Below are 21,083 nucleotides of genomic sequence, written 5' to 3'. Positions count from 1 at the left end.
TGTTTGTTTGTTTGTTTAGGAGCAGCTGTTTGTTTGTTTATTTAGGAGCAGCTGTTTGTTTGTTTCAGGAGCAGCTGTTTGTTTGTTTGTTTATTTAGGAGCAGCTGTTTGTTTGTTCAGGAGCAGCTGTTTTTTTGTTTAGGATCAGCTGTTTGTTTGTTTGTTTGTTTAGGAGCAGCTGTTTGTTTGTTTGTTTGTTTAGGAGCAGCTGTTTGTTTGTTTATTTAGGAGCAGCTGTTTGTTTGTTTCAGGAGCAGCTGTTTGTTTGTTTGTTTATTTAGGAGCAGCTGTTTGTTTGTTCAGGAGCAGCTGTTTTTTTGTTTAGGATCAGCTGTTTGTTTGTTTGTTTATTTAGGAGCAGCTGTTTGTTTGTTTGTTTATTTAGGATCAGCTGTTTGTTTGTTTATTTAGGAGCAGCTGTTTGTTTGTTTGTTTGTTTCAGGAGCAGCTGTTTGCCGTCTTCTCGTCCTTCGGGCCTCTCTACCTGCTGAAGGTGTGTCCCAACGCTCCGCTCCACCCTCCCGGGTTCTACGCCCTCGTTAAGTTCTACTCGGCAGCTCACGCCTCGACGGCTCAGAGGTTCACCGACGGACGCTCGCTGTTCCAGAGCTCCGCCCTCAAGGTCAGCTGCCAGCGTCTCAGCAGAGCACGCTGTCATTTCTCACCTGTACTCAGGCCACCAGGTGGAACATTTGCAGCGTGATGACGCGGCTTCTGATTGGCTCTCAGTCAGTTCCTCTGAGACCCACCTGTGTGTTTGTGTCCAGGTGAAGCTGAGCTCAAAACAGACTCCTCACTTCCTGTCTGCCAGAAACACACCTCTGAGCCACGCCCACTGCCTGGAGCTGGCCAATCACTACCTGGGCTTCAGCGGCTGGACCTCTGACATCATCACGGTAAAAACAAACTTTGTTACCTGTTTGTTCAGGTGTGAGAATGAGCCAGAGGTAACTTCCTGAATCTGCAGTCGAAATGTGCCCTCAAGTGTCACCTTCAATCAGAGACATGGATGCTTGCAGCCATGTTTGTAAATTTATTTGTTCTCACCATGATTAAATGTTGAAATGCTTCTGCTGACTCACGATGTGATGATCGGGTTCGAACACGGTCTGTGCTTTTCAGCTGAAGGAGCTCACCAACGAAGAAGAAGGTGAGGAGGAAGAGGACGAGGTGGGAGGAGTCACACAGAAGAGGCTAAAGTTCGGCTGTTTGATGCAGCTCACCTTCCCTCAACACGGACTGAAGACCAGAGGAGCTGCGGTGCTGGAGGAAAGCTTCACCTGCTCAGGTGAGGGAGGCTTCACCTGCTCAGGTGAGGGAGGCTTCACCTGCTCAGGTGAGGGAGGCTTCACCTGCTCAGGTGAGGGAGGCTTCACCTGCTCAGGTGAGGAAGGCTTCACCTGCTCAGGTGAGGAAAGCTTCACCTGTTCAGGTGAAGACGGTTCACCTGCTCAGGTGAGGAAGGCTTCACCTGTTCAGGTGAAGACGGTTCACCTGCTCAGGTGAGGAAAGCTTCACCTGTTCAGGTGAAGACGGTTCACCTGCTCAGGTGGGGACAGGTTCACCTGTTCAGGTGATGGTGCCAGTCTGTCCTGATGTGAGTCTGTGTTTCAGGTCCAGATGTTCTCCTGCAGAGACGCTGTAAGCTGCAGAGGTGGGTCAGAGAGAAAGCTCTGGTTCAGGCCTTCTCCACGGTTCTGCTCATCCTGCTAGGTACAACACCAGAACCACAGTTTTGGGAATTAACAGGAATTTATTGGAATAACCCTGGAATTTAAAATATTGAATGTCTGTCCTTAACAGGGTTCTTAAATATACTTGTTAAAAAATAAATTTCAGTGTAATGTAGACCAAAATGACCAGTTTTCATTGCTGTACCACACTGTAAAAAATGATAAACTGTCACCTGACACGTAGGGACAAATGGGACACGTAGGGACAAACGGGACACGTAGGGACAAACGGGACACGTAGGGACAAATGAGACTCACTGGTTTCTAAAGGTCGGTTGTTGCAGTCAGTGACATCATAAGTTAGTTACTTTCATAAACCTAAAACAGAACAAAATGTTTGTTTTTGTTAAATTCCCATAATTCCCATGGACGGATTCCGGTTTGGAATATTTAATAAATTTTCTCAGCTAAACCCAAGTTCTGACCCCAGGTCTTTCTCTGCAGGTAACGGTAAAGTGATGGTGGAGCTGAAACAGACCTCAGATCAGTTTGAAACTGATGAGACTGAAGGCGTCCTGCAGGTAAACTCACCTGTCCCTGTGTGTGTGTGTGCTGTAGATGGTGACATTAGTGTGTTTCAGGTGAACCAGTTTTCCTGCTCGGAGTCTCCGGCTGATGAAGAGGAAGCCAATGATGAAGAGTGGAATCTGACGGTCTCGTAGACCCGGGCTTGGTGGGTCGAGTTCTGGTGTTCGTTCAGAGAACTGATCTGTGACCAGGTGCAGGTTCAGGTTTTCGTTTAGTTGAAGCTGAAAGCAGCGCTCTGATTGGCTGATTGTGGAGTGGAAACAGATTCAGCCTGTAACGAAAGTTTGCATGAAACTGAACCCGGATCAGTAACCGGGTCAGTAGTTCTGGAGGTGGTTTAAATGTCAGAAAATAGCCGTTCTGAACTGAACTGTTGAGTTAAATAAATGTTGGTCTGTCATATTTTTATCTGAGAAATAAATATTTTATTACAGTTCTGATCTTCGACAGTTTCTTTGTCTCCTGAAGTTACAGATTTCTGAACTAAAGTTCATACCTGCAGTTCATCTCCACCTGGATTACTGTTGGAACGTCCCACAGGAGCAAAGTGACCCTGAATGCATCACAGTATATCACAAAATTTAAAAAAAATACTTTAATATCACCAGCAGACAGGAAACACAGTTTATCACAAACATTAAAACTGTAATGAAGACTTGACACACTCACTGATGCTGCTTTCAAGTGCTGTCAGTTAATCACAACTTTACGGCTACAGTAACACTGTATCTGACAGCACCTGAATGCAACACGAAGGATTTTACTTCCTGTTCATGAAGGCGGCACGAACAGAAACGCTGATCCTGCTGCCATGTTTGGTCCCTAAATGAGCATTCTGCTCTTGTATGTTGTAGCCTTTCAAATTAAAACACTTCCTGTTTATCAGTTTCAGATCAGTGGATAAATGTTAATCTGCTGTCGGCTGAAAACTTCACACTTTCACCTCTGACCTCTAACCTCTGACCTGAGACTGAGGAGGTGAGAGGGTTTTCAACTGACAGCAGTGATAGAGGTCCGGTCCGGTCCGGTCCGGTCCGGTCCGGTTCTGTCCAGTATGCGTTTCCATGGATACTAAAAGTCCCTCAATGACTCTCAGTCCAAAAGGTGACCCAGTGTTTTTGGGACTTCCTGTTTTGGGACAAAGACACCTGATTCTGGATGAGAAAACCGTCACTGTCCACATGCTGCTGCTGAAGCCGGTCATTTTTACCCATAATCCTCCCCTCATAGAGCGCCGCCGTCTGCCACGCCTCCCGACGAGCGAAGAAATGACACTGCAGAGAAAACTAGAGTCAGAAAAATCTGGTTTCTACACAACAAGGAACAGAGAACAGGATGGACAGGAGAGTTAATTGACAGGTGAGCTGCAGGTGAGGATGAAGCCCATTGGTTGTATACGTGATGCTCAGGTTTCAGCTGCCTCTGGAACCAGACTTGTTGATGTTTTTCAGTAAAAATAAATTTCAGGAAAACATTTCGTAATTAAAATCATAAAAACATGAATAAAGACTCGTTTTAATGGTCCTATAAATCCAGACTGAATGACTCGTCCGTTTTCCAGATTTTCCATGAAGGACTCGGTATAATTGATCTTCATTTCAAAATAAAAGCACAATTTCAAACATTAAAAATAATCAATATACCAGTCAGACAGAGATTCATAATGGGAAGAAGTTTTGACATTAAAACAGTTAATTTTATTTAGAAAGTGAGTTTTGTTATTCGTTATGCATTTATCAACGAGCAGCTGGAGACAGGAAGGAAGTAGAGACATTCACCAGAATAAAAGCCTCCATCTGCAGAGAAACACCCAGTCAGTCGATAGGCAGGGAGCAGAAAGGGAGCAGTAGTCAGTAAAAGGTCTTTAACAGTCAGTAAGTAGTCAACAAAACAGTCAATGACAAGTCTGCAAAAAGTCAGTTGGTAACCAGTAAACAGTCAGTTAGTAGTCATTAACAGTAGGACTCTCCTCAGCAGCCCGTCCCATCAGTCAGTAACCCACCAGTAACCAGTAAACAGCCAGTCTGTAACCAGTCAGTAACTAGAAACCAGCCAGTTAGTAGTCCTTACAGTAACCAGTAAACAGCCAGTCAGTAACTAGTCAGTAACCAGTCAGTCAGCGGTCCTTACAGCAGGGCCCAGCCTCAGAGCTCCTCAGTCAGCTTGTCGCTCTCAGACGGCTGGCTCTTCTTCTGGGCTCTTTGGCTCTTGGCTTCGTACGTCTCCCTGGTGCTGGCTCGCTTGAAAAAGCCACACTGAACAGCAGGGGGCGACACAACATTTGACCCATCAGAACCAATGATGTCACGGCGATGAAATATGGACTGTGGTCGGTGGTGGATCCTAAAACCGGACCCATGCTGTTCCACGCGGTCCTGGCGTTACAGCTCAGCTTACCTTCCATAGCAGCAGGCAGATCAGAGCCAGAAGCAGAACTCCGGCCAGGACTGACACCACGATGATCCACAGGGGAGCACCAGAATGTACCTGGAGCGCAGAGTCTGGGTAAATGAAGACCTCGATCTGCAGACAGGACATAGACACTCAGGAAACCAGAACACCTGGGCAGGGTGTGGTCTGAGCTGCAGTTTCTTACCTCTGAGGGGGGGGACTTCATTTTGATGCTGGACTTGTTGGTCTTCAGCTTTAAGGAGGCCTGGACTCGAACCAGCACACTCCTGGCGTCACTGTAGTCCTGAAACACAGCAGGAAGCTTTGACCAGAACAACAACTTTGTGGCCACTAGGGGCAGTAAAACCATCTGCTGGCAGGTGTTTGTACCTCGATCATGGTGGAGTTCCACAGCCGGCTCCTGACCATCAGCGTTACCGAGCTGTTGGTGTTCAGCAGAGGACAGGAGATCTTCACACACCTGGCCCCGTCGCTGCAGCTCTGCAACACCGGTGATCATCATCAGATTTCATCTGGACTCCCAGAACCAGGAACAGTTCTCTACACTGTCCCTGTAAAAATCTGTGTTTATTCCCAATCATTTACCAGTTTGTAGGACTTCTTCTGCTCCTGCCTGCTGAAAACAGGAAGTGGTCTTCCTTCCTGCTTCTTCTTCTCTTCCTTCAGGGCCCTCCTCATCCTCTTCTCATCCTCATTTAAAGTCTAAATAAACAGAAAAAAGTTTTGGATTTTATTTTTTACTTTGAACAAATTTAGAAGCAACTGGCATTCTATTTCGACAGGACCCAGGCTTTTATTTTGACAGCACTGTAAGTGACCGGCGTTGCCATGGTTACCAGGAGGTTAAGGGGATTGATCTGGGTTTGAGTGCAGTGAGGGTTGGAGGTGTGGTCGAACTGGATCTCCGTGAGATACAGCAGCCACTTCCCATTGGACACCTCCTTCGGCCAATCAAATTCCACTTCCAGGTTGCCGAGGCGACCAAGTGACTTCCGGTCAGCGTACACCTGCGGGAGAACACCTGGTTACACCTGTCACCTGGCCCGTTTTCTGCTCGGCACAGGAGCAGGAGGCTCAGACTAACCTGGAGGGTGAAGACCACCAGACTGCCGATGTCCTCCGTCTTCTTCATGGCTTCCTCCCCGATCACATGACCACTGAAGAAGATGGGGTCAGGCGGACCGATTCTGTCAGGAGCAGCCAATCAGAGGAATTAAAATGATTCAAACCGTTTGTTTCTGCCAGAACAGAACCCGTTTTATAATCTGAGCCATCAAACGGAACCACAGATCAAAAACTTCATCCTTTCAATCATAAGTCTTCATGTTGAGGTTCTCCTGGTCCAGCAGGGGGCGCCACACCAACATGTCTGAGGAAATCTTAAGGAGGGCAGCTGTGAGACGACTCAGCATTCAGGCTGAACATTTTGTGGAAAAATGTGTGAAAATTAAAGAAAAAGAAATAAAACCAAATCATTTTTCTTCTGATACTAAATGTTCTTACAGAACGAGAGACGCCTGCAGGGAATATTCCACCAACAGGGAGGCAGAAACCGGAGACAGATCGGACTGCTCACTGAGCCTGAGGACACAGAGACACATTAGAATCTGTCCAACAAACACACTCAGACACAGACATGGGGGTGGACGGCCTACGTGGACAGCTGCAGCTGAGACCGGAGCTCCTTGGTGTCCAGAATGTTCTCAGACGGCTGAAACTTGATCAAAACCCGGTCCTGCAAAACAGGAGCAGACCGAAGAGTCTCAGCAGGAGTTCTGCAGGACGGGTCGTTCTGCTGCTGGTTCTGAAGGGGCAACAGAACCAGGTCTTTACCTTCTGGTTGCTCCTGAAAGGGTTCCCCAGCTGGCACAGAAGAAAAATGTCCCTAACAGAACACTCAACTGTTGAGCCGTCAGCCTGAAACACAAGTACAGATCCGAGTCAAGACCTGATCCTTCAGAGAACACAGTCTGATCTAACCTAAACTATCCTGATAAGTCTGATGTTGTTCATTTGGACCGGTCCAGGTCCAGATGTTTGGTATGAAATGTTAAATCTGACAGCCTGCAGGGCAGGACAGGGTTAGGGGCATCAGAAGTTAGAGCAGATGGGGTTTAAAGCAGGAGACATGTCAGACAGGAGGTCCAGTAGGTGGCTCCACCTCCAGCTGCACCTGTATGTTTGGACATGTGTGTCCTCAATGAGACAGACACACCCCGCTAACATCTGTGCAGTTCTGTCATCTGGTCCTAAGTCCTGGACCCAAGCCCAGGTGTGTGCTTGTTATCCCTGTTCCAAGTCCAAGTCTCAGTCCAAGTCCCAGTCCCAGTCCACGTCTCAGTCCTCCCAATCAGCACATTAATGTTTTAAATGTTTAAATCTTTAATGTAAGCCTGCTGCTCAGTTGGCTCTGGTGTTCGTACTGGAGTCACACAAGTAAACTCTGAAGTCCATTTCTTTATGATAAAAGTCAAGTCTTTCAGGTTCAGGTTCACTGCCTTCATTATCTGAACAGGAGCTTCATCTGCGTCTGAAAGAAAACTGTTTCTGAGAGGACCCAAAGGTCTGGACAGAAGGTCCTGACATCTGCTCAGATGTCATCTGGACCTCTGCTCTGTACTTCCAGACCTACATCCTGAAATCTGACCAACAACAAGGTTTACTCTGCCTTTGGTGCGACTCTGGAGAAGGTGAGCTCCGGCGGGATGCTGATGTTTAAGACAGCGTTGTGAGCATCCTCAGCGAGTCGGTCCGCTGACGGCGTGTTGGTGACGTTAACCTCCAGAAGCAACCATCTGATGCTGGTGTTGTAGTCCAACACCGGGTCGCCGTTCAGCCTGAAAACACACACAGATCACACACACTTACCACAACAAGAACAGCCTGACCGGCGCTGGTTCTTCAGGAGTCCAGCTGTCGGGTTTAATGAGTTGGGTCGTCCTCACAGGACCTGATCACATGACCTGTGACCTGCCTGAAAGCCTGTCACAGCCCTGCACAGCTTCTCTGATCAATAATCAATAATCTGACTTCAGATCAGCTGTCTGTAGGCGGGTCACTCACCTCCTGAACGGCTTCTGGTTCTCATCCACGAACCGGGCCGACATCTGGAGGTTACTATGGCAATGGTTATCAGAACCGCAGGCTTTCTGGATGTGGATCTGAGTGTTGGGAAGAAACTAGTGTCAGAGGTTTGGACTGGTTCTGTCTGGGTTCTAATGTTTCCTGACAAGAACGCTGAAGGTTTAGTTTAGTTCTTTCTTGTTGGTTCTGATATGTGTGCCCGTTGACTGATTCTGTAGGTTCTGTTGGGTCAAAGTTTGGGAAACTAATAGAAGTTTGCTTAAGGTACATGACATCCTGATGGGTTCTGATCAAGGTTCTGTAGCTTCTGATGTATTCTGTTGAAGCTCTCATTGGTTCTGACCTGGGTTCTGACGGGTCGGGGTGTCTGGTTGAGAACAGGGAGGTGTCTCAGATCTTGGACATGGTTTCCTTTCTCAGGCAGCTTCTCGTACAGCGAGGCGTTCAGGGAGAATACCAGAGGTTCCACTTTGTTTTGGACTGATCTCTGTAGAATAGAAGTATAAAGAACAGAACCTCGGCGGTGTTGGACTCTTTAACTCATCAGAACATGGAGGCGACTGAAGGATTATCTGCCGGCTCGTCTTCAGGGGGAAATCAGGCCGAAAGCAGCAGATGATCTGGAAGATTACCAGCAGGAATGTGAAACAAACAGGATTAACGGTTCTGACTGAAAACCAGCTTCAAACAGCGGGCCTGGTGTGATGTTCTGAAACACACCGGGCCTCATGAGTCCGCATGAATCATTCGCCCAGAACATCAAAGCAGGAAGAGAGAAACATGTCGACCTCAACCCTCACCTGCAGCTACAGTCACGATAAAAGGAAAGTCCACCCAGGTTTTTAGGACATAACGAGCTGATCCGGTCTTTACCGGGTCCAAGGATTATTCAGATCTAACCTCAAGTGAACAAAATCAGAAGAGATTCCACCGTGTTGTCAACAACACCTGTCAGACAGATGGCCTCACATCTGACTCCAGAATCAGCCCAAACCATCAGCCCTCCACCACCGTGCTGCCAGCTGCGGTGCATTCTGGGTAAACATCTGTCCTCTGGTCTGGTTCTGCTCCAGAAGTCTTCTGGTTCCTTCAGATGAACCAAACTGATGCTGCCATGTTGTTTTTAAAGAGAAGAGGCTTTAACCTTTGACCTTTGACCTGCTAACTGAGGCCTGTAGAGTCTGAGATGGAGCTCATTTCTCTGAGCATTGCACAGTCTGCCCTTCAGGGTGAATCTGCTGGGAAGATTGGCAGCTATCCTAAATGATTCCTCTTGTGAATAATCTTTCTCCCTGTAGAATGATGGACTCCAGATAGTTTGGAAATGACCTTTGACCCTTCCCAGATTGATGGGTAGCAACAGCTGTTTCTCTAAGGTCATTGCTGATGTCTTTCCGCCCTGGTGTTGTGTCTAATTCTGTCAGTTTTTCACTCACATTTTCTTTGTATTTAATAAATAATAACTCGGTGGAATCTGTTGTGTTAGATTGGGAGAATTTAGAGCATCTCGCAGTGACCTGAAGTCACCCTCAAAAACTGTTAAAACTGAAACCTGAATCTGACAGTTTTCAGGATGTGGTTTCTGTCAGCAGCAGACTGATTAACGTCTCATCACCATCAGCTGAACGTATCTCAGTCAGCAGAACTTCCTGTGATCCGACTGTAATCAGAGGTTTCCTGATGTCAAACACAACTAGGAACTCTACAGCACCTCCGGCAGTGCCTCACCACCAGCTTCTGGAGAACAAAACAACATTTCAACACTTTAGGGTTGTGCATCTCTGTTCTGTGGCCGATACACTCACAAACATGTCTTGTTTTAAAATTACAAAAACCTGACTCACAATAATAATCAACAACAAAAAAATGAATAAACCTGCCAGCAGCAGATGTGTTTAACACTCTTTCAGTAGCTCAACAGTCAGCAGTAATTCCTTATTTCTACATGATAAATAATAAACATATGTTAATCTTTTCTTTCTGTGATATTAGTTGATCTGCATTAATCAGGATGAAGCACACTTTCAGTTTGTTGCTGTTTACTGCGGCGCTGCTGCAGTTCTCCTCCTGAACACTAGGTGTCACTAATGAAAAACAAAACTGATAGACAGCCAGAATAAAAAAACAAAATATAAAAAAACTGGATCCATTTTTCAGAACAAAACGTAACTGCACTTTTTAAAAACGTTTCATAGTTGATGCTTATAAAAAAACTGCTTACAGACTTTTTATTTAATCAACAAATGGATCAGATTTTACCAATTTAAAGATGTAAAAAAAAATGATGCATCTAGATTTAATTCCAAAACTGCATCGGTTCATGGCTGCTCTACAGATTTAGCTTTGTGCACTTTGTGTTTGTGAATCGGTACAAATCGGTTAATCTTCACATCCCTACAACACTTCATGAAAACTTCCAACCTTTCTGAACTTCAGTGATCTGTGAGCTTCCTGCCTCAGGTACAGACCTTCAACAGGTGAGGATGAGGTGCCTGTAGTGACCTCAGCAGCCTGCAGGTGGCGCTCAGCGTGTTTGTGACTCACCAGCAGTCCAACTGTCAGAGTTTCACACTTTTTTTTGGGCATCGACAGGAAACTGGAGTACACTGTGTTTCCGTTGTTCTGGAAAAGGAGGCGGGGCTTGAGGCTGGTGACATCAGCGGTCACTGTGAAGAGGACAGCTGAGACACGGAGACAGAAAAAGTCCTTGGGTTACTGTGGTTTATGGACAGCATCAGGTGGTCTGTAGCTTCAGCTGAGTTTCATCACTGAGCAGAAAAAAGTAAAACACCTCAGAACAGTTTTAAAAACAGGTTCTCTGGCTGTTCCAAAGGTTTTCACTGTGAAACAAAAGAGAGACAAAAATCACGCCTTGAGGAACTCCTCAGGGTGTTTGTAGGGGGCATCATTAAAAGTGATTTTTTTGTGTAAATGTTTGATTTTTTTGATTAAAAAAAAATCTAAATGATAAAAGAAATGGGTCAATGAAGCGGTGAGAACCTGAAGGTCTCAGCTGATGATCTGATCCCTTTACTGACGACTGATTGGTCGGATGGGTTTGTTCACCGATGACCCAGAACACCTTGACTCTGATTGGTCAGAATAATGACCCAGAACACACACACACAGTGTCTCTCAAATGGAATAACATCCGTTTGTGTAATGTGATTTATCGTCCGCACAAACACACGGAGAAACTCAAGGACACAAGATGATGTCATCATGTGAGCTTAGAGTGAGTGTCGTCATGGCAACAGGGTGACCTTGTCTCTAATTGGAAAAATTAACGACATAAACACAGACACACACACACAGCTACTCTGGGAGAGAGTGTGTGTCCGCTGATTATCAGGAGGAGCTAACTGACACTTTTGTCCTGCCACTCAATCACACACACACACACACACACACACACACACACACACACCATACACACACAGGAAGCTGATGTAATTAATGACTATAATCAAGCTCGTTAGCTTGATCAGTCAGCAGCTGCAGGACAAACTGAAGGAGTGGAAGATGTGACCACACAGCGCTTAACACTAACGCACTGAGTAAACATCAGCAACATGTGGTGTGGGGGCCAGTTGGGGGCCCTGGGGTTAACCTTTCAGGCTCCGCCCATCAGGTGACAGGATGAGTGAGAGCTGGATGAAACCAGCAGCACGAGCCAGCAGGTCCAACTGTTTGTCCACATTAATCTTTAAAACTTCCCACAGAACGAGTTCAAGTCACAAACAGGAAGCACAGAAAGTGTTTCTCAGGTTCTATTGTTCTTCTTTTTTTTATTATCAAACCACCAAATTCCACTGATCTAAAGGTTTTACTGCTTCGACCAAAGACTGGAAACTACAGCCACATTTCTATGTTGTTGCACATTTTTACAGCATGAATCAAACTGAATGATGTTTAATAAGACCAGGCTGCAGAAACTAGAAATGAAAATAACTGTGTTGACTCACTGATGTTGTCGTTTTTGCTCTTCTCTCCAGCGTTGAACTTGTAGGAGAAACACACCTTCACCTGGATGCTGAGAGACAGACTGTCAGCGCCGTGAAAACACACCTGAACTCTCAGAGATCTCTCTGAACCTCACCAGAAGTCACAGCTGTTGGGGTCGACGACACCCGGAGAAACCCTCAGCGTCTTATTCAGGTGAACAACTGGACGGGATCTAAGGATCAGTCGATCAATCCATCAAATAAAAGAATCAGGTGAGAGGAGACCTGCTTGGACTGAGGCGAGTACCTGAGGAGAGCAACAGAGTCATCCAGAGAACCGACCAGCAGGTCTGGATATTTGTTCCCATCAACATCCAGACCTGCTGCCAGAGAGTACCCAAACGTCTTGAATCCAGGAGACACGCTGCTGCCCCGGATCACCTGAACAGAGAAAGGTGAGGGGGGAGGTCACAGGTCAAACCTCTCACTGTTACAGTCAGAACTGCTTCAGTTCAGATTAATCCATCGATGCGGTTTCTAAATCGTGGGAACATTTTTTCACTGTGGGAACATTTTTAAACTGAGGGGATATTCTTTAATTGTGGGACTGTTTTTTATTGTGGGACCATTTATTAAATTCCAGTTTTAGAGTTCAGGATCTTTTTTTTTTAAAACTCAGGGTTTTGGATCTTAAATGCATCATGACTCTCAGAAAAATAAAAAATAAAAACATGAAACCTGGCTCGGTTCTGTAGAGACCCCCTTGTTGCTCCCGGTCCAGATCATCACGCTTCCCGTATCATGGAAAGGAGCTCCCACTGCAAAGTCTGGAACCAAACAACCCGAGGGATTAAATCTGACCAAATTTATTTATTTTAAAACCAACCGTTGGCCAAAGGGCTGCACATAAAACAATAAATACTAAAAATATGATCCCTAACTCAATTAAAAACATGATAGAACATAAAATTATTTATTACTGGTGGTAAAGACTGGCTTCAGAGTCATGTGGTGAGCTCACCCTGAAACCCGTCCTGGTTGAGGTCTCCGGCGGAAATCAGAGCCATTCCAAAAGCTGATCCAGCAGGGCCCATCAGAACCACGCTGGGTTCAGAGTCGATCTTCCCCCCGGCATTCATAAAGACGTAAACTGCCCCGCCTGCCTCCGGCTGATGACTGAAGTAAAAAGGAGCGCTCACGAGCAGGTCGTTCCAGCTGCAGGACGGAAAATAAAAAGTGAACTGATCCAGTTTGTGACCTTTAACTTTTCTAATAGATCTTTCTTTCTGTTAAAAGACTCTTGAGGTTATTTTTTAGTTGTGCTCAGGAGCAGAATATCCTTCCTCACCCGTCACTGTTGAGGTCGAGGGCAACCACCGCGTTACCAAAGTACGAGCCCACCTGCCGACCTCGCAGCGTCTGTTCAGTCACCAGATTCCTGGACTGTTTGACCACCAGCAGCACCGAGCCTCGAGCGTCGTCTTTACTGTCCCGGGGAGCTCCTGTCCACCAGCACAACAATCAATACATCCACAGAGCTGACATCATGGCTCACGATTGGCTCGGGATGGGTTCATGATTAGATCAAGGCTGGATCAGGAACATAAAGAAAAACATCAAACTTCACCTGTAACGATGGTGTCATCAACCGCAGACAGAAGGCGACGAGCCTGGGTCACTGAGTATCCTGCACAAACACATGGGCCAGCTTTTAAACTGCATTTATTTATATTCAGACTATCTGTTTGATTAAAACCGGTCTGTTAGCTGCTGCTGTTCCAGATGTTTCATTATTGAAAACCTTAAAAACATCCAGATTCTCAGGCAGGTTCTAAACTGTTTTCTCTAAAATCACCAGGAAGTAGAGGTTACACAGAATCTAAATGTTTCAAACACTGAATTAATGAAAGGGACAGTTCACCTATATAGATGTTCCTACGCTGCAGCGAGGTGAACTGGCTCTCCATCGAGTATGACTCGATGTATGGGTTCTTCTTGAGGACGTGAACATTTCCTGTAACGAGCAAACAAGAAAGAAATTAAATCAAAGAACAAAAGAAAAACTTTATTCTAAATGTGAGTGGTTACTCTTTCCCTTCGAGCTCGGGTCCTGGACCAGAGGCCTGGGAGCTTTAGGGTTCTGAGCAGAATCTTAGCTGTTCCTAGGCCAGCTAAAAACTCACTGTCGGTTTATTCCAGAGGATCTGATCTGACTCCACGGTTCTTCGGTGACGTTCTTCCAGTGGCACTGCTACAAACCACACTGACGGCTCAAAACTGCAAGGCTGTACTGAAGTCATCGTGGGGCAACAGAACCCTTACCTTGCCATTCGTAGCTCCCAGGCGAGCCAACGATGATTTCAGTGTCGCTCATGAAGGCGGAGATCCCCATGTTACACATGCCTTCAACAGCTTCGCCGTCCTTGTGACTGACCACAGATCAGCAGGAGGAAGGGTTTGAACCAACGGTTTACACTCAGAAATTATCTGAACTTTGGATCATTTGACCTACTGGCATATCTGCTCTGTTTTCTGCCAGTTCATGTCGCCGTCGTCGAGCAGGTCGTTTACTCGGAGATAACACTGACCAATCATACGCTGGTATCTGAACACTCCGGACAGTTTAATGAACCGATGACCACAAGCCTACCGAGACACGGGACAGGGTTAGCTCACAAACGTAGCTCGCTGGTAAACCAGTTAATAAGTCACTTTGTTAAATAAGAAGTTAGTTAGTTGAAGGTCATTCAGTGACTTATCCAGTCACTCCCACCAGTTAAGCAGAGATAAGTTAACTAGTCCAGGCTGTCAGTCAGAGGTAACTAACCCATTAACTTAACTCCAAACACTTTTCTTTTACCAGATTGCCTTAAGACCTGAAAAACTCAATCAGCCAATCAGAAGACAGACTCACCAACACCTTTCCACCGGGTTGGCCCTGACTGAACACGGAGACGCCCAGCCACATGTCCTCAACCAGGTCCTCAGCGAGGTTCATTTCTGAAACAGGACAGATTGAGGACGTGTTACAGACTCTGTCCTCTGGAGAACAGGACTCCGCCCCCTGCGGAGACACGCCCCGCCCACAGCTCCCTAAATGATGCTGATTTACATTATCCCTTCTGTCAGATTAAAGAACAGTAACTGTCGAGCAAGCAGGTGTGACTCACCTGGATATACGAAGTTCATTCTCGTGCAGTCTGATTGGTCAGACGTGACTGGGCAGCGGTACACTCCTCCGGTTCGATTGGCCGGAATGTGAGGCTCTGCCCTCGCCCTGGGAGCGCCGATGAAAAGGCTGCAGGAAGGACAGGTGATTGGTGTTACCTTTAACTTGTTTATAAGCAAACTAAACTAGAAGCTGCAAACAGCTGTCAGAATGCTGTAGAGGTCAAAGGAACCTGGGATTTCCTGGATGTCCTTGAAGGCCTCACATTGATTGTTTTTCTGTTGAGTTGTATTTTTATTATTTTTTAGTGTCTCAGAATTAATGTGTCTGAAGGACAGAAAGGACACACACAAGCTGGGACAGACAAAGACGGACTGAGGACATGCATTGTCTCCGGCTAATGAGCTGAAGTCATGTGACACAAATCAGCCCAGTTTATTGGACCAGACCAGACAAAGCCGAACCAGCTGTCCTAGAAACTCTGGGACAGTGTGTGAAATGTGTCCAAGCTGCTGTCAAATAAAAACTAAAACCAATCTGAGGGGACTCAAGGTCCACATGGACCCAAAACCCAACAAGTCCTTGTGATGTGGGTCAGTAAGGAGACCCGGTTTGACGGTTTGGGGCAGTTCAGACTGCAGAAAATGAAGAGTGTGCGTTAATTTCCTGTGTTCAGGTCACGAACCAGTCTTCTCACTCTAATCCATTCTCAGCACATGCCGTGGTGATGATGTCACAGAGGTCACATGATCAATATGAACAGAAGCTCAATGATATCTTGAACTCTCCTGAAGTCCTTAAAGGTGATGTGAGACTTCCTTTAGGACTTCCTAAAAATCCTCCATGAACTTCAGAACATGCTGGAGTTTCCTGAAAGAGTTCTGAAAACTCAGAGAAGCTCCTGTCTGTCAGATATGATTTAAACTGCTGTAGAACAGTTACAGTCATACCTGCACGCTGCTCAAGTCGAGATAAAACGATGCTGTCATCCACTGCACTTAGGTCCACCAGCACCGAAACAGCAGAGTCCCTGAGTCTACAGTTAGAAGGTCACTGAAAACCTTTAGGAGAACCATTTTAGCTGTGGTGTTGCTTAGAACCAGACTGTCACACAGATGCAGGCTGCTCCTCTGACCAGGAACATCCTTAATTAAAGAGCTCGTTGAGTTCCCTCAGAATGTTCAGGACTTCTTTAAGGACCGTTTTTAAATGTCCTGCTGCGGCTCAGAGGTCAGGGTAGGGTTGAGGGTGAGGTCAGGTAAAGGTCTTCTTGAAGCTCTTCAGTGTCTTCAGGAAATGATCAAACCTTATTGATCTGGTGGTTCTCTTCAGACAGTCCTCGAGGGGCTGATGCCTGATTAGAGGAAACACTGATGTCCTGACGGACAACCCCCCAGGGAAACACGTTCCACATTCAGCCAATCCAATTAGTGAACATAAGGAGGCGGTCGCCATGGTGACCATGGAGACAGACAACTGGGTGACCTCCGGCTGAGCCCTGAGAAGCTCTTCATCAGGAAGTCAAACACATGTTCTGTTTCAGAGGGACATGTCGTAATCAGCTGCTGCCTTTAACGGGGGAGGGGGGCTCAGAGTAAAACTGGACCATGTGACCTGTCAGCATCCGATACAGCAGCAGCTGCTCAGAATCACCGAGTCTGAGGCGGACCCACCGGCAGCCAGCATTACAGATAACCTCCACACGGTCAGGCGCCTCCAGATTAACGTTTAACAAACTTACTTTACAAGACAAAAGGTACAACAGGTTCTGTAGAACCTAAAACAAAAAAAACATCCATTTCCTTTCACTTTTACTGACTTCCGCCAAGGAAGTAAACCAAGTTCCAGTAAAACCAGGTCCAGAAAAAACAGATCCAGGAAAACCAGGTCCACTAAAACCAGGTCCAGGAAAACCAGTCCCATTTGTTTCCAACTTTGTTCTTTTCATTCCTTCAGCCCTTAATGGTGTTCTGATGATGAGGAGACCAGGGGAGGAAGAGTTCCAGGTGTGATTTTGTCTTCAGGTGTCCAACAGTTGTCCTCGTCACATGTGTGTGGACAGCCCAGATCTGCAAACGGGCCAGTCCAGAACTTCTACCTGTCTTCTTCCTCAGTCTTTGAGCAGAATATGGTTTTACATGAGCAGAACCTTGATCCAAGCCCAGAACCAGTGCAGAACCGTGCATTTGGACTTGTCATTCTTTGAGCATTCAGGGAACTCCAGATCCTGATGCTGCCACCACCATGCCTAACAGTGGGCACAGTGTTGGTAGAGTTACAGGTTGTTGTGTTTATTTTTGTTTCATCTGATCGTCTCAAACTGGAGATCCTCTGAACATCTTTGAGTCTCGGGGTGAACCGGACGCTAGTTTTAGATCAAATCAGGACATTAATGACCTGTTTATTCTCTTTTTTAACCTCCTGCCTGAAACTACTTTCATTCCAGCTGGTTTTGGAAACCTGTGGTTTTCATACAGTCCTAACTTTCAGGTAGTAAAATGTCAGCCTGCTGGTCATCATCATGTCCGTGGGACTGTTAGATCTTTGTAAGGATCTATCAGAGTCCCTCCAAGGCCCCTCCTGCTGGAGCTGCTGGGATTTTCTCAGACTGCTGGAGAATTCAGACACATTATTAACACTGCAGGGCATTCACCTGACTCTGTGTAACTGGGTCTACGGCTCACAGACACGATGCAGCTCAGTGTTTGACCGTCTGATCTGAGGAACTCCTCAGGATGGAGAACCATCTGAGCGCGTCAGACACCCGACTCTGAGGCTTCACGAAGACCTGCAGCAGCTGGATGAAGTCAGAGGAAACCCCGCCGTCACAAACAGGGAGATAAAACTGAGCCAGAGAGGAACCAGAGGAACAGCAGAACTCTACTCGGTCCAAAGAAACCAGAACAAGACGTTCATTCATCTGAAACCATGAAACTATAAAAATGAGCTCCGGTCTTCTGAAATCAAAGAATCATCCTAAACACAACAAACTCACAACAGTTTTAGACTAAAACACTGAAAACCTTCAGACCACAGCTGTGACTGTGAGCTGCTGAACTGTGCAGACATGAAGCTTCAGACCTGCAGAGGAACTGGAGTCACCACTCGGTGTGATGGTTGTCACGTACGTTTGTCTGACAGCCAATCAGAACGCAGACTTTTATTTTTCTGAGGTGGAAACTGTGGTCTCAGATGAGACAATGACAGTGAGAACATTTGACTTCTCAGCTACAGTTTGTGGCAATGAGAGCCCAAAGACAGGTCAGTTTTTTACCTGGGCAGACCTGAGACCACAGAAGCACAGAGTACAGGTAAGACACAGGTGTTCTTCTGTTTGTTAAACAACCAGACAAGAGAATAATTCTAAGGTGGTGAATCTTCTGTGAATCTCAGATCATACTGGCCACTGAAGTGTTCAATGATCACATGACTCTTCAAAGCCTTGAGCATCATTCAGACGGTTCGGCGCTCTCCCAAAGCCCCGCCCACAACCTGTGTTTACTCATATATACACCTTTTGAGCAGTGTAGGATGATTATTTAAAAAAAATCTAGAAGCTTCATTCTTTAATCATAAGAAACAAAACTAAACCAACTGGAAGCACTTGGAGAGCAAACATCCGCCAAGACTCATTATCGCTGTAAGTCAGACTTAATGTCAGATTTAGGATTGTTTCAGCTGGATTTAAGGTGGAATGTTTCTGTTCATGTTATTTAATAACTGGGGTTACATTCTGACGCCGTCGACCACCCGAGAGGTTCTGATTGAGTTTGGACTTTTCTCTGCAGGCAGCAGCGTGTTCAGGTGTGTTCTCGCAGCGTACAGGTGAGAGCGGCAGGCGTGCACTCACAGGTGACCTCTCGTCTTCAGGTCCTCGTGCAGAGCCACAGAGAATCCAAACAGACTGCCAGCCTCGCCCGTCTTCAGCACCGCGAACGACGTGTCCACGTTAAACGCCACACACACGCTGGCACACACACTCAGCACCGCACACACACCTGTCGCCATGGAGACACACACCTGAGAGGAAAAGACAAACATACAAAGAAAAAATAAACAAAACAAACAAATATATTGATTACTGACTGTCAGTGATGTGAGGTCATGTGACCTGTGGTGCACTCTGATTGGTTGTCTACCTGATCTCACCTGGATTCATCAGAGGACAGTTTACTACAAGTGTTTGTTGTTTACTTCAGAAAATAAACAGTATTTGTTTGTTTCTTCTGCTCATTTCCTTCAGTTCCTTTGATGGAACAAAACTAACATTTAGTTTGTTCAGACGGAAACTTTAACCGTTTATTTCTCTCGTCATGCTTTAACAGAAGAACCTCTACACTGATCCTGGTCCTGGTCCTGGTCCTGACTCTGATCCTGATCTCTCTGCAGTCTAAGCTGTAGTACATCTGTTCACTCATCTGTCACATTAAAGAAGGAAGAGAAAAGAATCCAACCTGTTTGTTTTCAGAGCGAAGCAGCTTCCTGTTGTTGTTGTTGTTGTTGTTGTTTGCTGAAGGAGGTCAGCAGTCCTCTGCAGGTGGTCGGTTCGATTCCCTCTCTGCTCTGACTGACTTCTCCTTCGCCTGCTGAAACACTCTTCTGCACGCGCTCAGAAGCCTCTCGCTCGCCCTCTCTCTCTCTCTCATTCTCATTCTTCAGCCGTGCTCGCTCGTCCTGAAATGAAATCATGTCTCAGAGTGTTTTACCCGCCCACACACACACTCTCACACACACACACACCCCTGTGATTAACATGGGTTAAAGTAAATGTTTTTTTTTTTCAGTTTCCTGTCTTTGTCTCACTTCCTGTCTTTCTTCTTTTGTTTTTTTACAATTTTACAAACTCACACTCCTCTGATGAACGTCACTGAGGTTCCTCACCTGACAGGTGATGAGCTGAACATTTTTATCTGCATCTGCTGAACAAACAGAGACACATTTAACAGCCTGTTTGAGGAAAAATGAGTTTTGTCTGGAGGAGTTTGTGTCTTTCTGAGGATAGCTGATGGTGGAACAACAGGAGCGCCACAAAAATGAAAGAAATCTGTAAAAAACAACAACAACAGTTGAGATATAAACACAAACACATTTAAATTATTAGTTTTTAATTTACTGTTGTGCGTAAAACTCCTGATCCAGAAGTTAAAAGCGCTTTAAGAGTCACTTTGTTGGAGATTTTTAAAAAAGAAGTGTTCTGGTTTTCCTCAGGTTGGAACTCTCCGGTTATCTGATCCTGACAGGGGAACAATAGCCAATCAGACGCTCCGGCTGTTACCTGTGACTGATGAAAAGCTTCAGGTGAGCCGACACAGGAAGTACCTTATCAGAGATCCATCATGTCTGAAGTTCCTGCTGCTGAGGGTTGGTTTCGTTTCAGGAACGTGCAGGAACACGACGAGTTCTGACTGAGCGGGCCGTTCAGGAACCATCTGTCACCTGTGGTTCTACCTGAAACCCACTCACCTGGTAACCCGACAGGAAGCTGTAACATGGATCATCTCACGTGAAGCTGACAGCTTCCTGTTGCAACCAAGGAGCAAAAACCACCGTCTGTCAGTCAGAACCAGGTTCTAAGGTTCAGTCAGTTCAAACATAGTACAAGGTTCTGAGGCTCGGTCCAAACAAGGTTCTGCATACCCGGCAGGATTTCTTATTCGGCACAGCATCCTGTGTTCCTGTTGCTTCGGTCGATGCTGCAGCAGCCTGGAAATAAAGCTACAGAGGAATCAGAGTTTGGACCAGAACTTTCAGTCAGCAAACCGATGGTTCCCTAAAACACAGAAGAAAAGTCCAAAACCAAACAGTTTAACTTGCATCTGTAGAATCCAGAACCATATTCTGAAGAACTGATGAGGAATGAAGCTTCTGAAGTGAAGAAACCTTCAGGCTGCAGCTGGGAGGAAGTCCTGAAACAGACGAACACATTTTTAATCTTAAAATTTAAATTTAATTTCAGATTTTAATCTGAATAAATTCAGTTTGTCTGGAAATCTGCAGCTGCTTTCTGCTTATCAGCTGCATCACTTCCATTAGGGACCAGCAAGGACAGAGTCCAGACCAAAGACCAGCAGGAGAGACCGGACCAAAGGCCAGCAGGAGAGACCGGACCAAAGACCAGCAGGAGAGACCGGACCAAAGACCAGCAGGAGAGACCGGACCAAAGACCAGCAAGAGAGACCGGACCAAAGACCAGCAGGAGAGACCGGACCAAAG

The 21,083-nt window shown here is 46.1% G+C and overlaps 2 protein-coding genes across 4 annotated transcripts in view; one reads left to right on the top strand and one right to left on the bottom strand.

The window, feature by feature from the left end:
* The window catches only part of rdm1 (RAD52 motif containing 1), a 4,925-nt gene extending 2,224 nt beyond the window's left edge, over positions 1–2,701 (top strand). The window contains exons 6-8 of one of the 2 annotated variants that reach the window (XM_025003039.2): positions 1,615–1,713; positions 2,178–2,254; positions 2,315–2,701. In XM_025003039.2, the coding sequence (XP_024858807.1) occupies positions 1,615–1,713; positions 2,178–2,254; positions 2,315–2,395 (257 nt within the window). In that variant the 3' untranslated portion in view covers positions 2,396–2,701. Of the gene's footprint in view, positions 1–1,614; positions 1,714–2,177 lie in introns of both variants that reach the window. The other variant, XM_037978778.1, reaches the window with a different exon arrangement.
* Positions 2,702–2,837: 136 nt separating this feature from the next.
* LOC108251529 (integrin alpha-3) lies at positions 2,838–19,562 on the bottom strand. Of its 2 annotated transcripts, XM_017441876.3 has the most exons (29): positions 19,325–19,560; positions 18,721–18,890; positions 14,872–14,999; positions 14,616–14,701; positions 14,214–14,347; positions 14,024–14,130; positions 13,623–13,715; positions 13,329–13,388; positions 13,050–13,203; positions 12,723–12,916; positions 12,440–12,528; positions 12,009–12,142; positions 11,857–11,934; positions 11,723–11,790; positions 10,302–10,438; positions 8,101–8,244; positions 7,737–7,834; positions 7,342–7,510; positions 6,507–6,590; positions 6,329–6,408; positions 6,177–6,254; positions 5,758–5,860; positions 5,510–5,680; positions 5,259–5,375; positions 5,043–5,153; positions 4,858–4,956; positions 4,659–4,784; positions 4,392–4,516; positions 3,397–3,535 (listed from the first exon to the last, which is right to left on the bottom strand). In XM_017441876.3, the coding sequence occupies exons 2-28, from the start codon at positions 18,876–18,878 to the stop codon at positions 4,406–4,408; spliced, it is 3,111 nt and encodes a 1,036-aa protein (XP_017297365.1). In that variant the 5' UTR covers positions 18,879–18,890; positions 19,325–19,560; the 3' UTR covers positions 3,397–3,535; positions 4,392–4,405. The 2 variants fall into 2 exon arrangements, with proteins under 2 accessions (XP_024858808.1, XP_017297365.1); XM_025003040.2 differs by lacking the exon at positions 4,392–4,516 and having other exon boundaries at positions 2,838–3,535; positions 19,325–19,562.
* Positions 19,563–21,083: the final 1,521 nt, after the last annotated feature.

Source organism: Kryptolebias marmoratus, linkage group LG12 (genome assembly GCF_001649575.2).
Source record: "Kryptolebias marmoratus isolate JLee-2015 linkage group LG12, ASM164957v2, whole genome shotgun sequence".
Taxonomy (NCBI): Eukaryota; Metazoa; Chordata; class Actinopteri; order Cyprinodontiformes; family Rivulidae; genus Kryptolebias; species Kryptolebias marmoratus.
The sequence above is the reverse complement of the archived record's forward strand: the minus strand, read 5'-3'. Positions and strand labels throughout refer to the sequence as shown.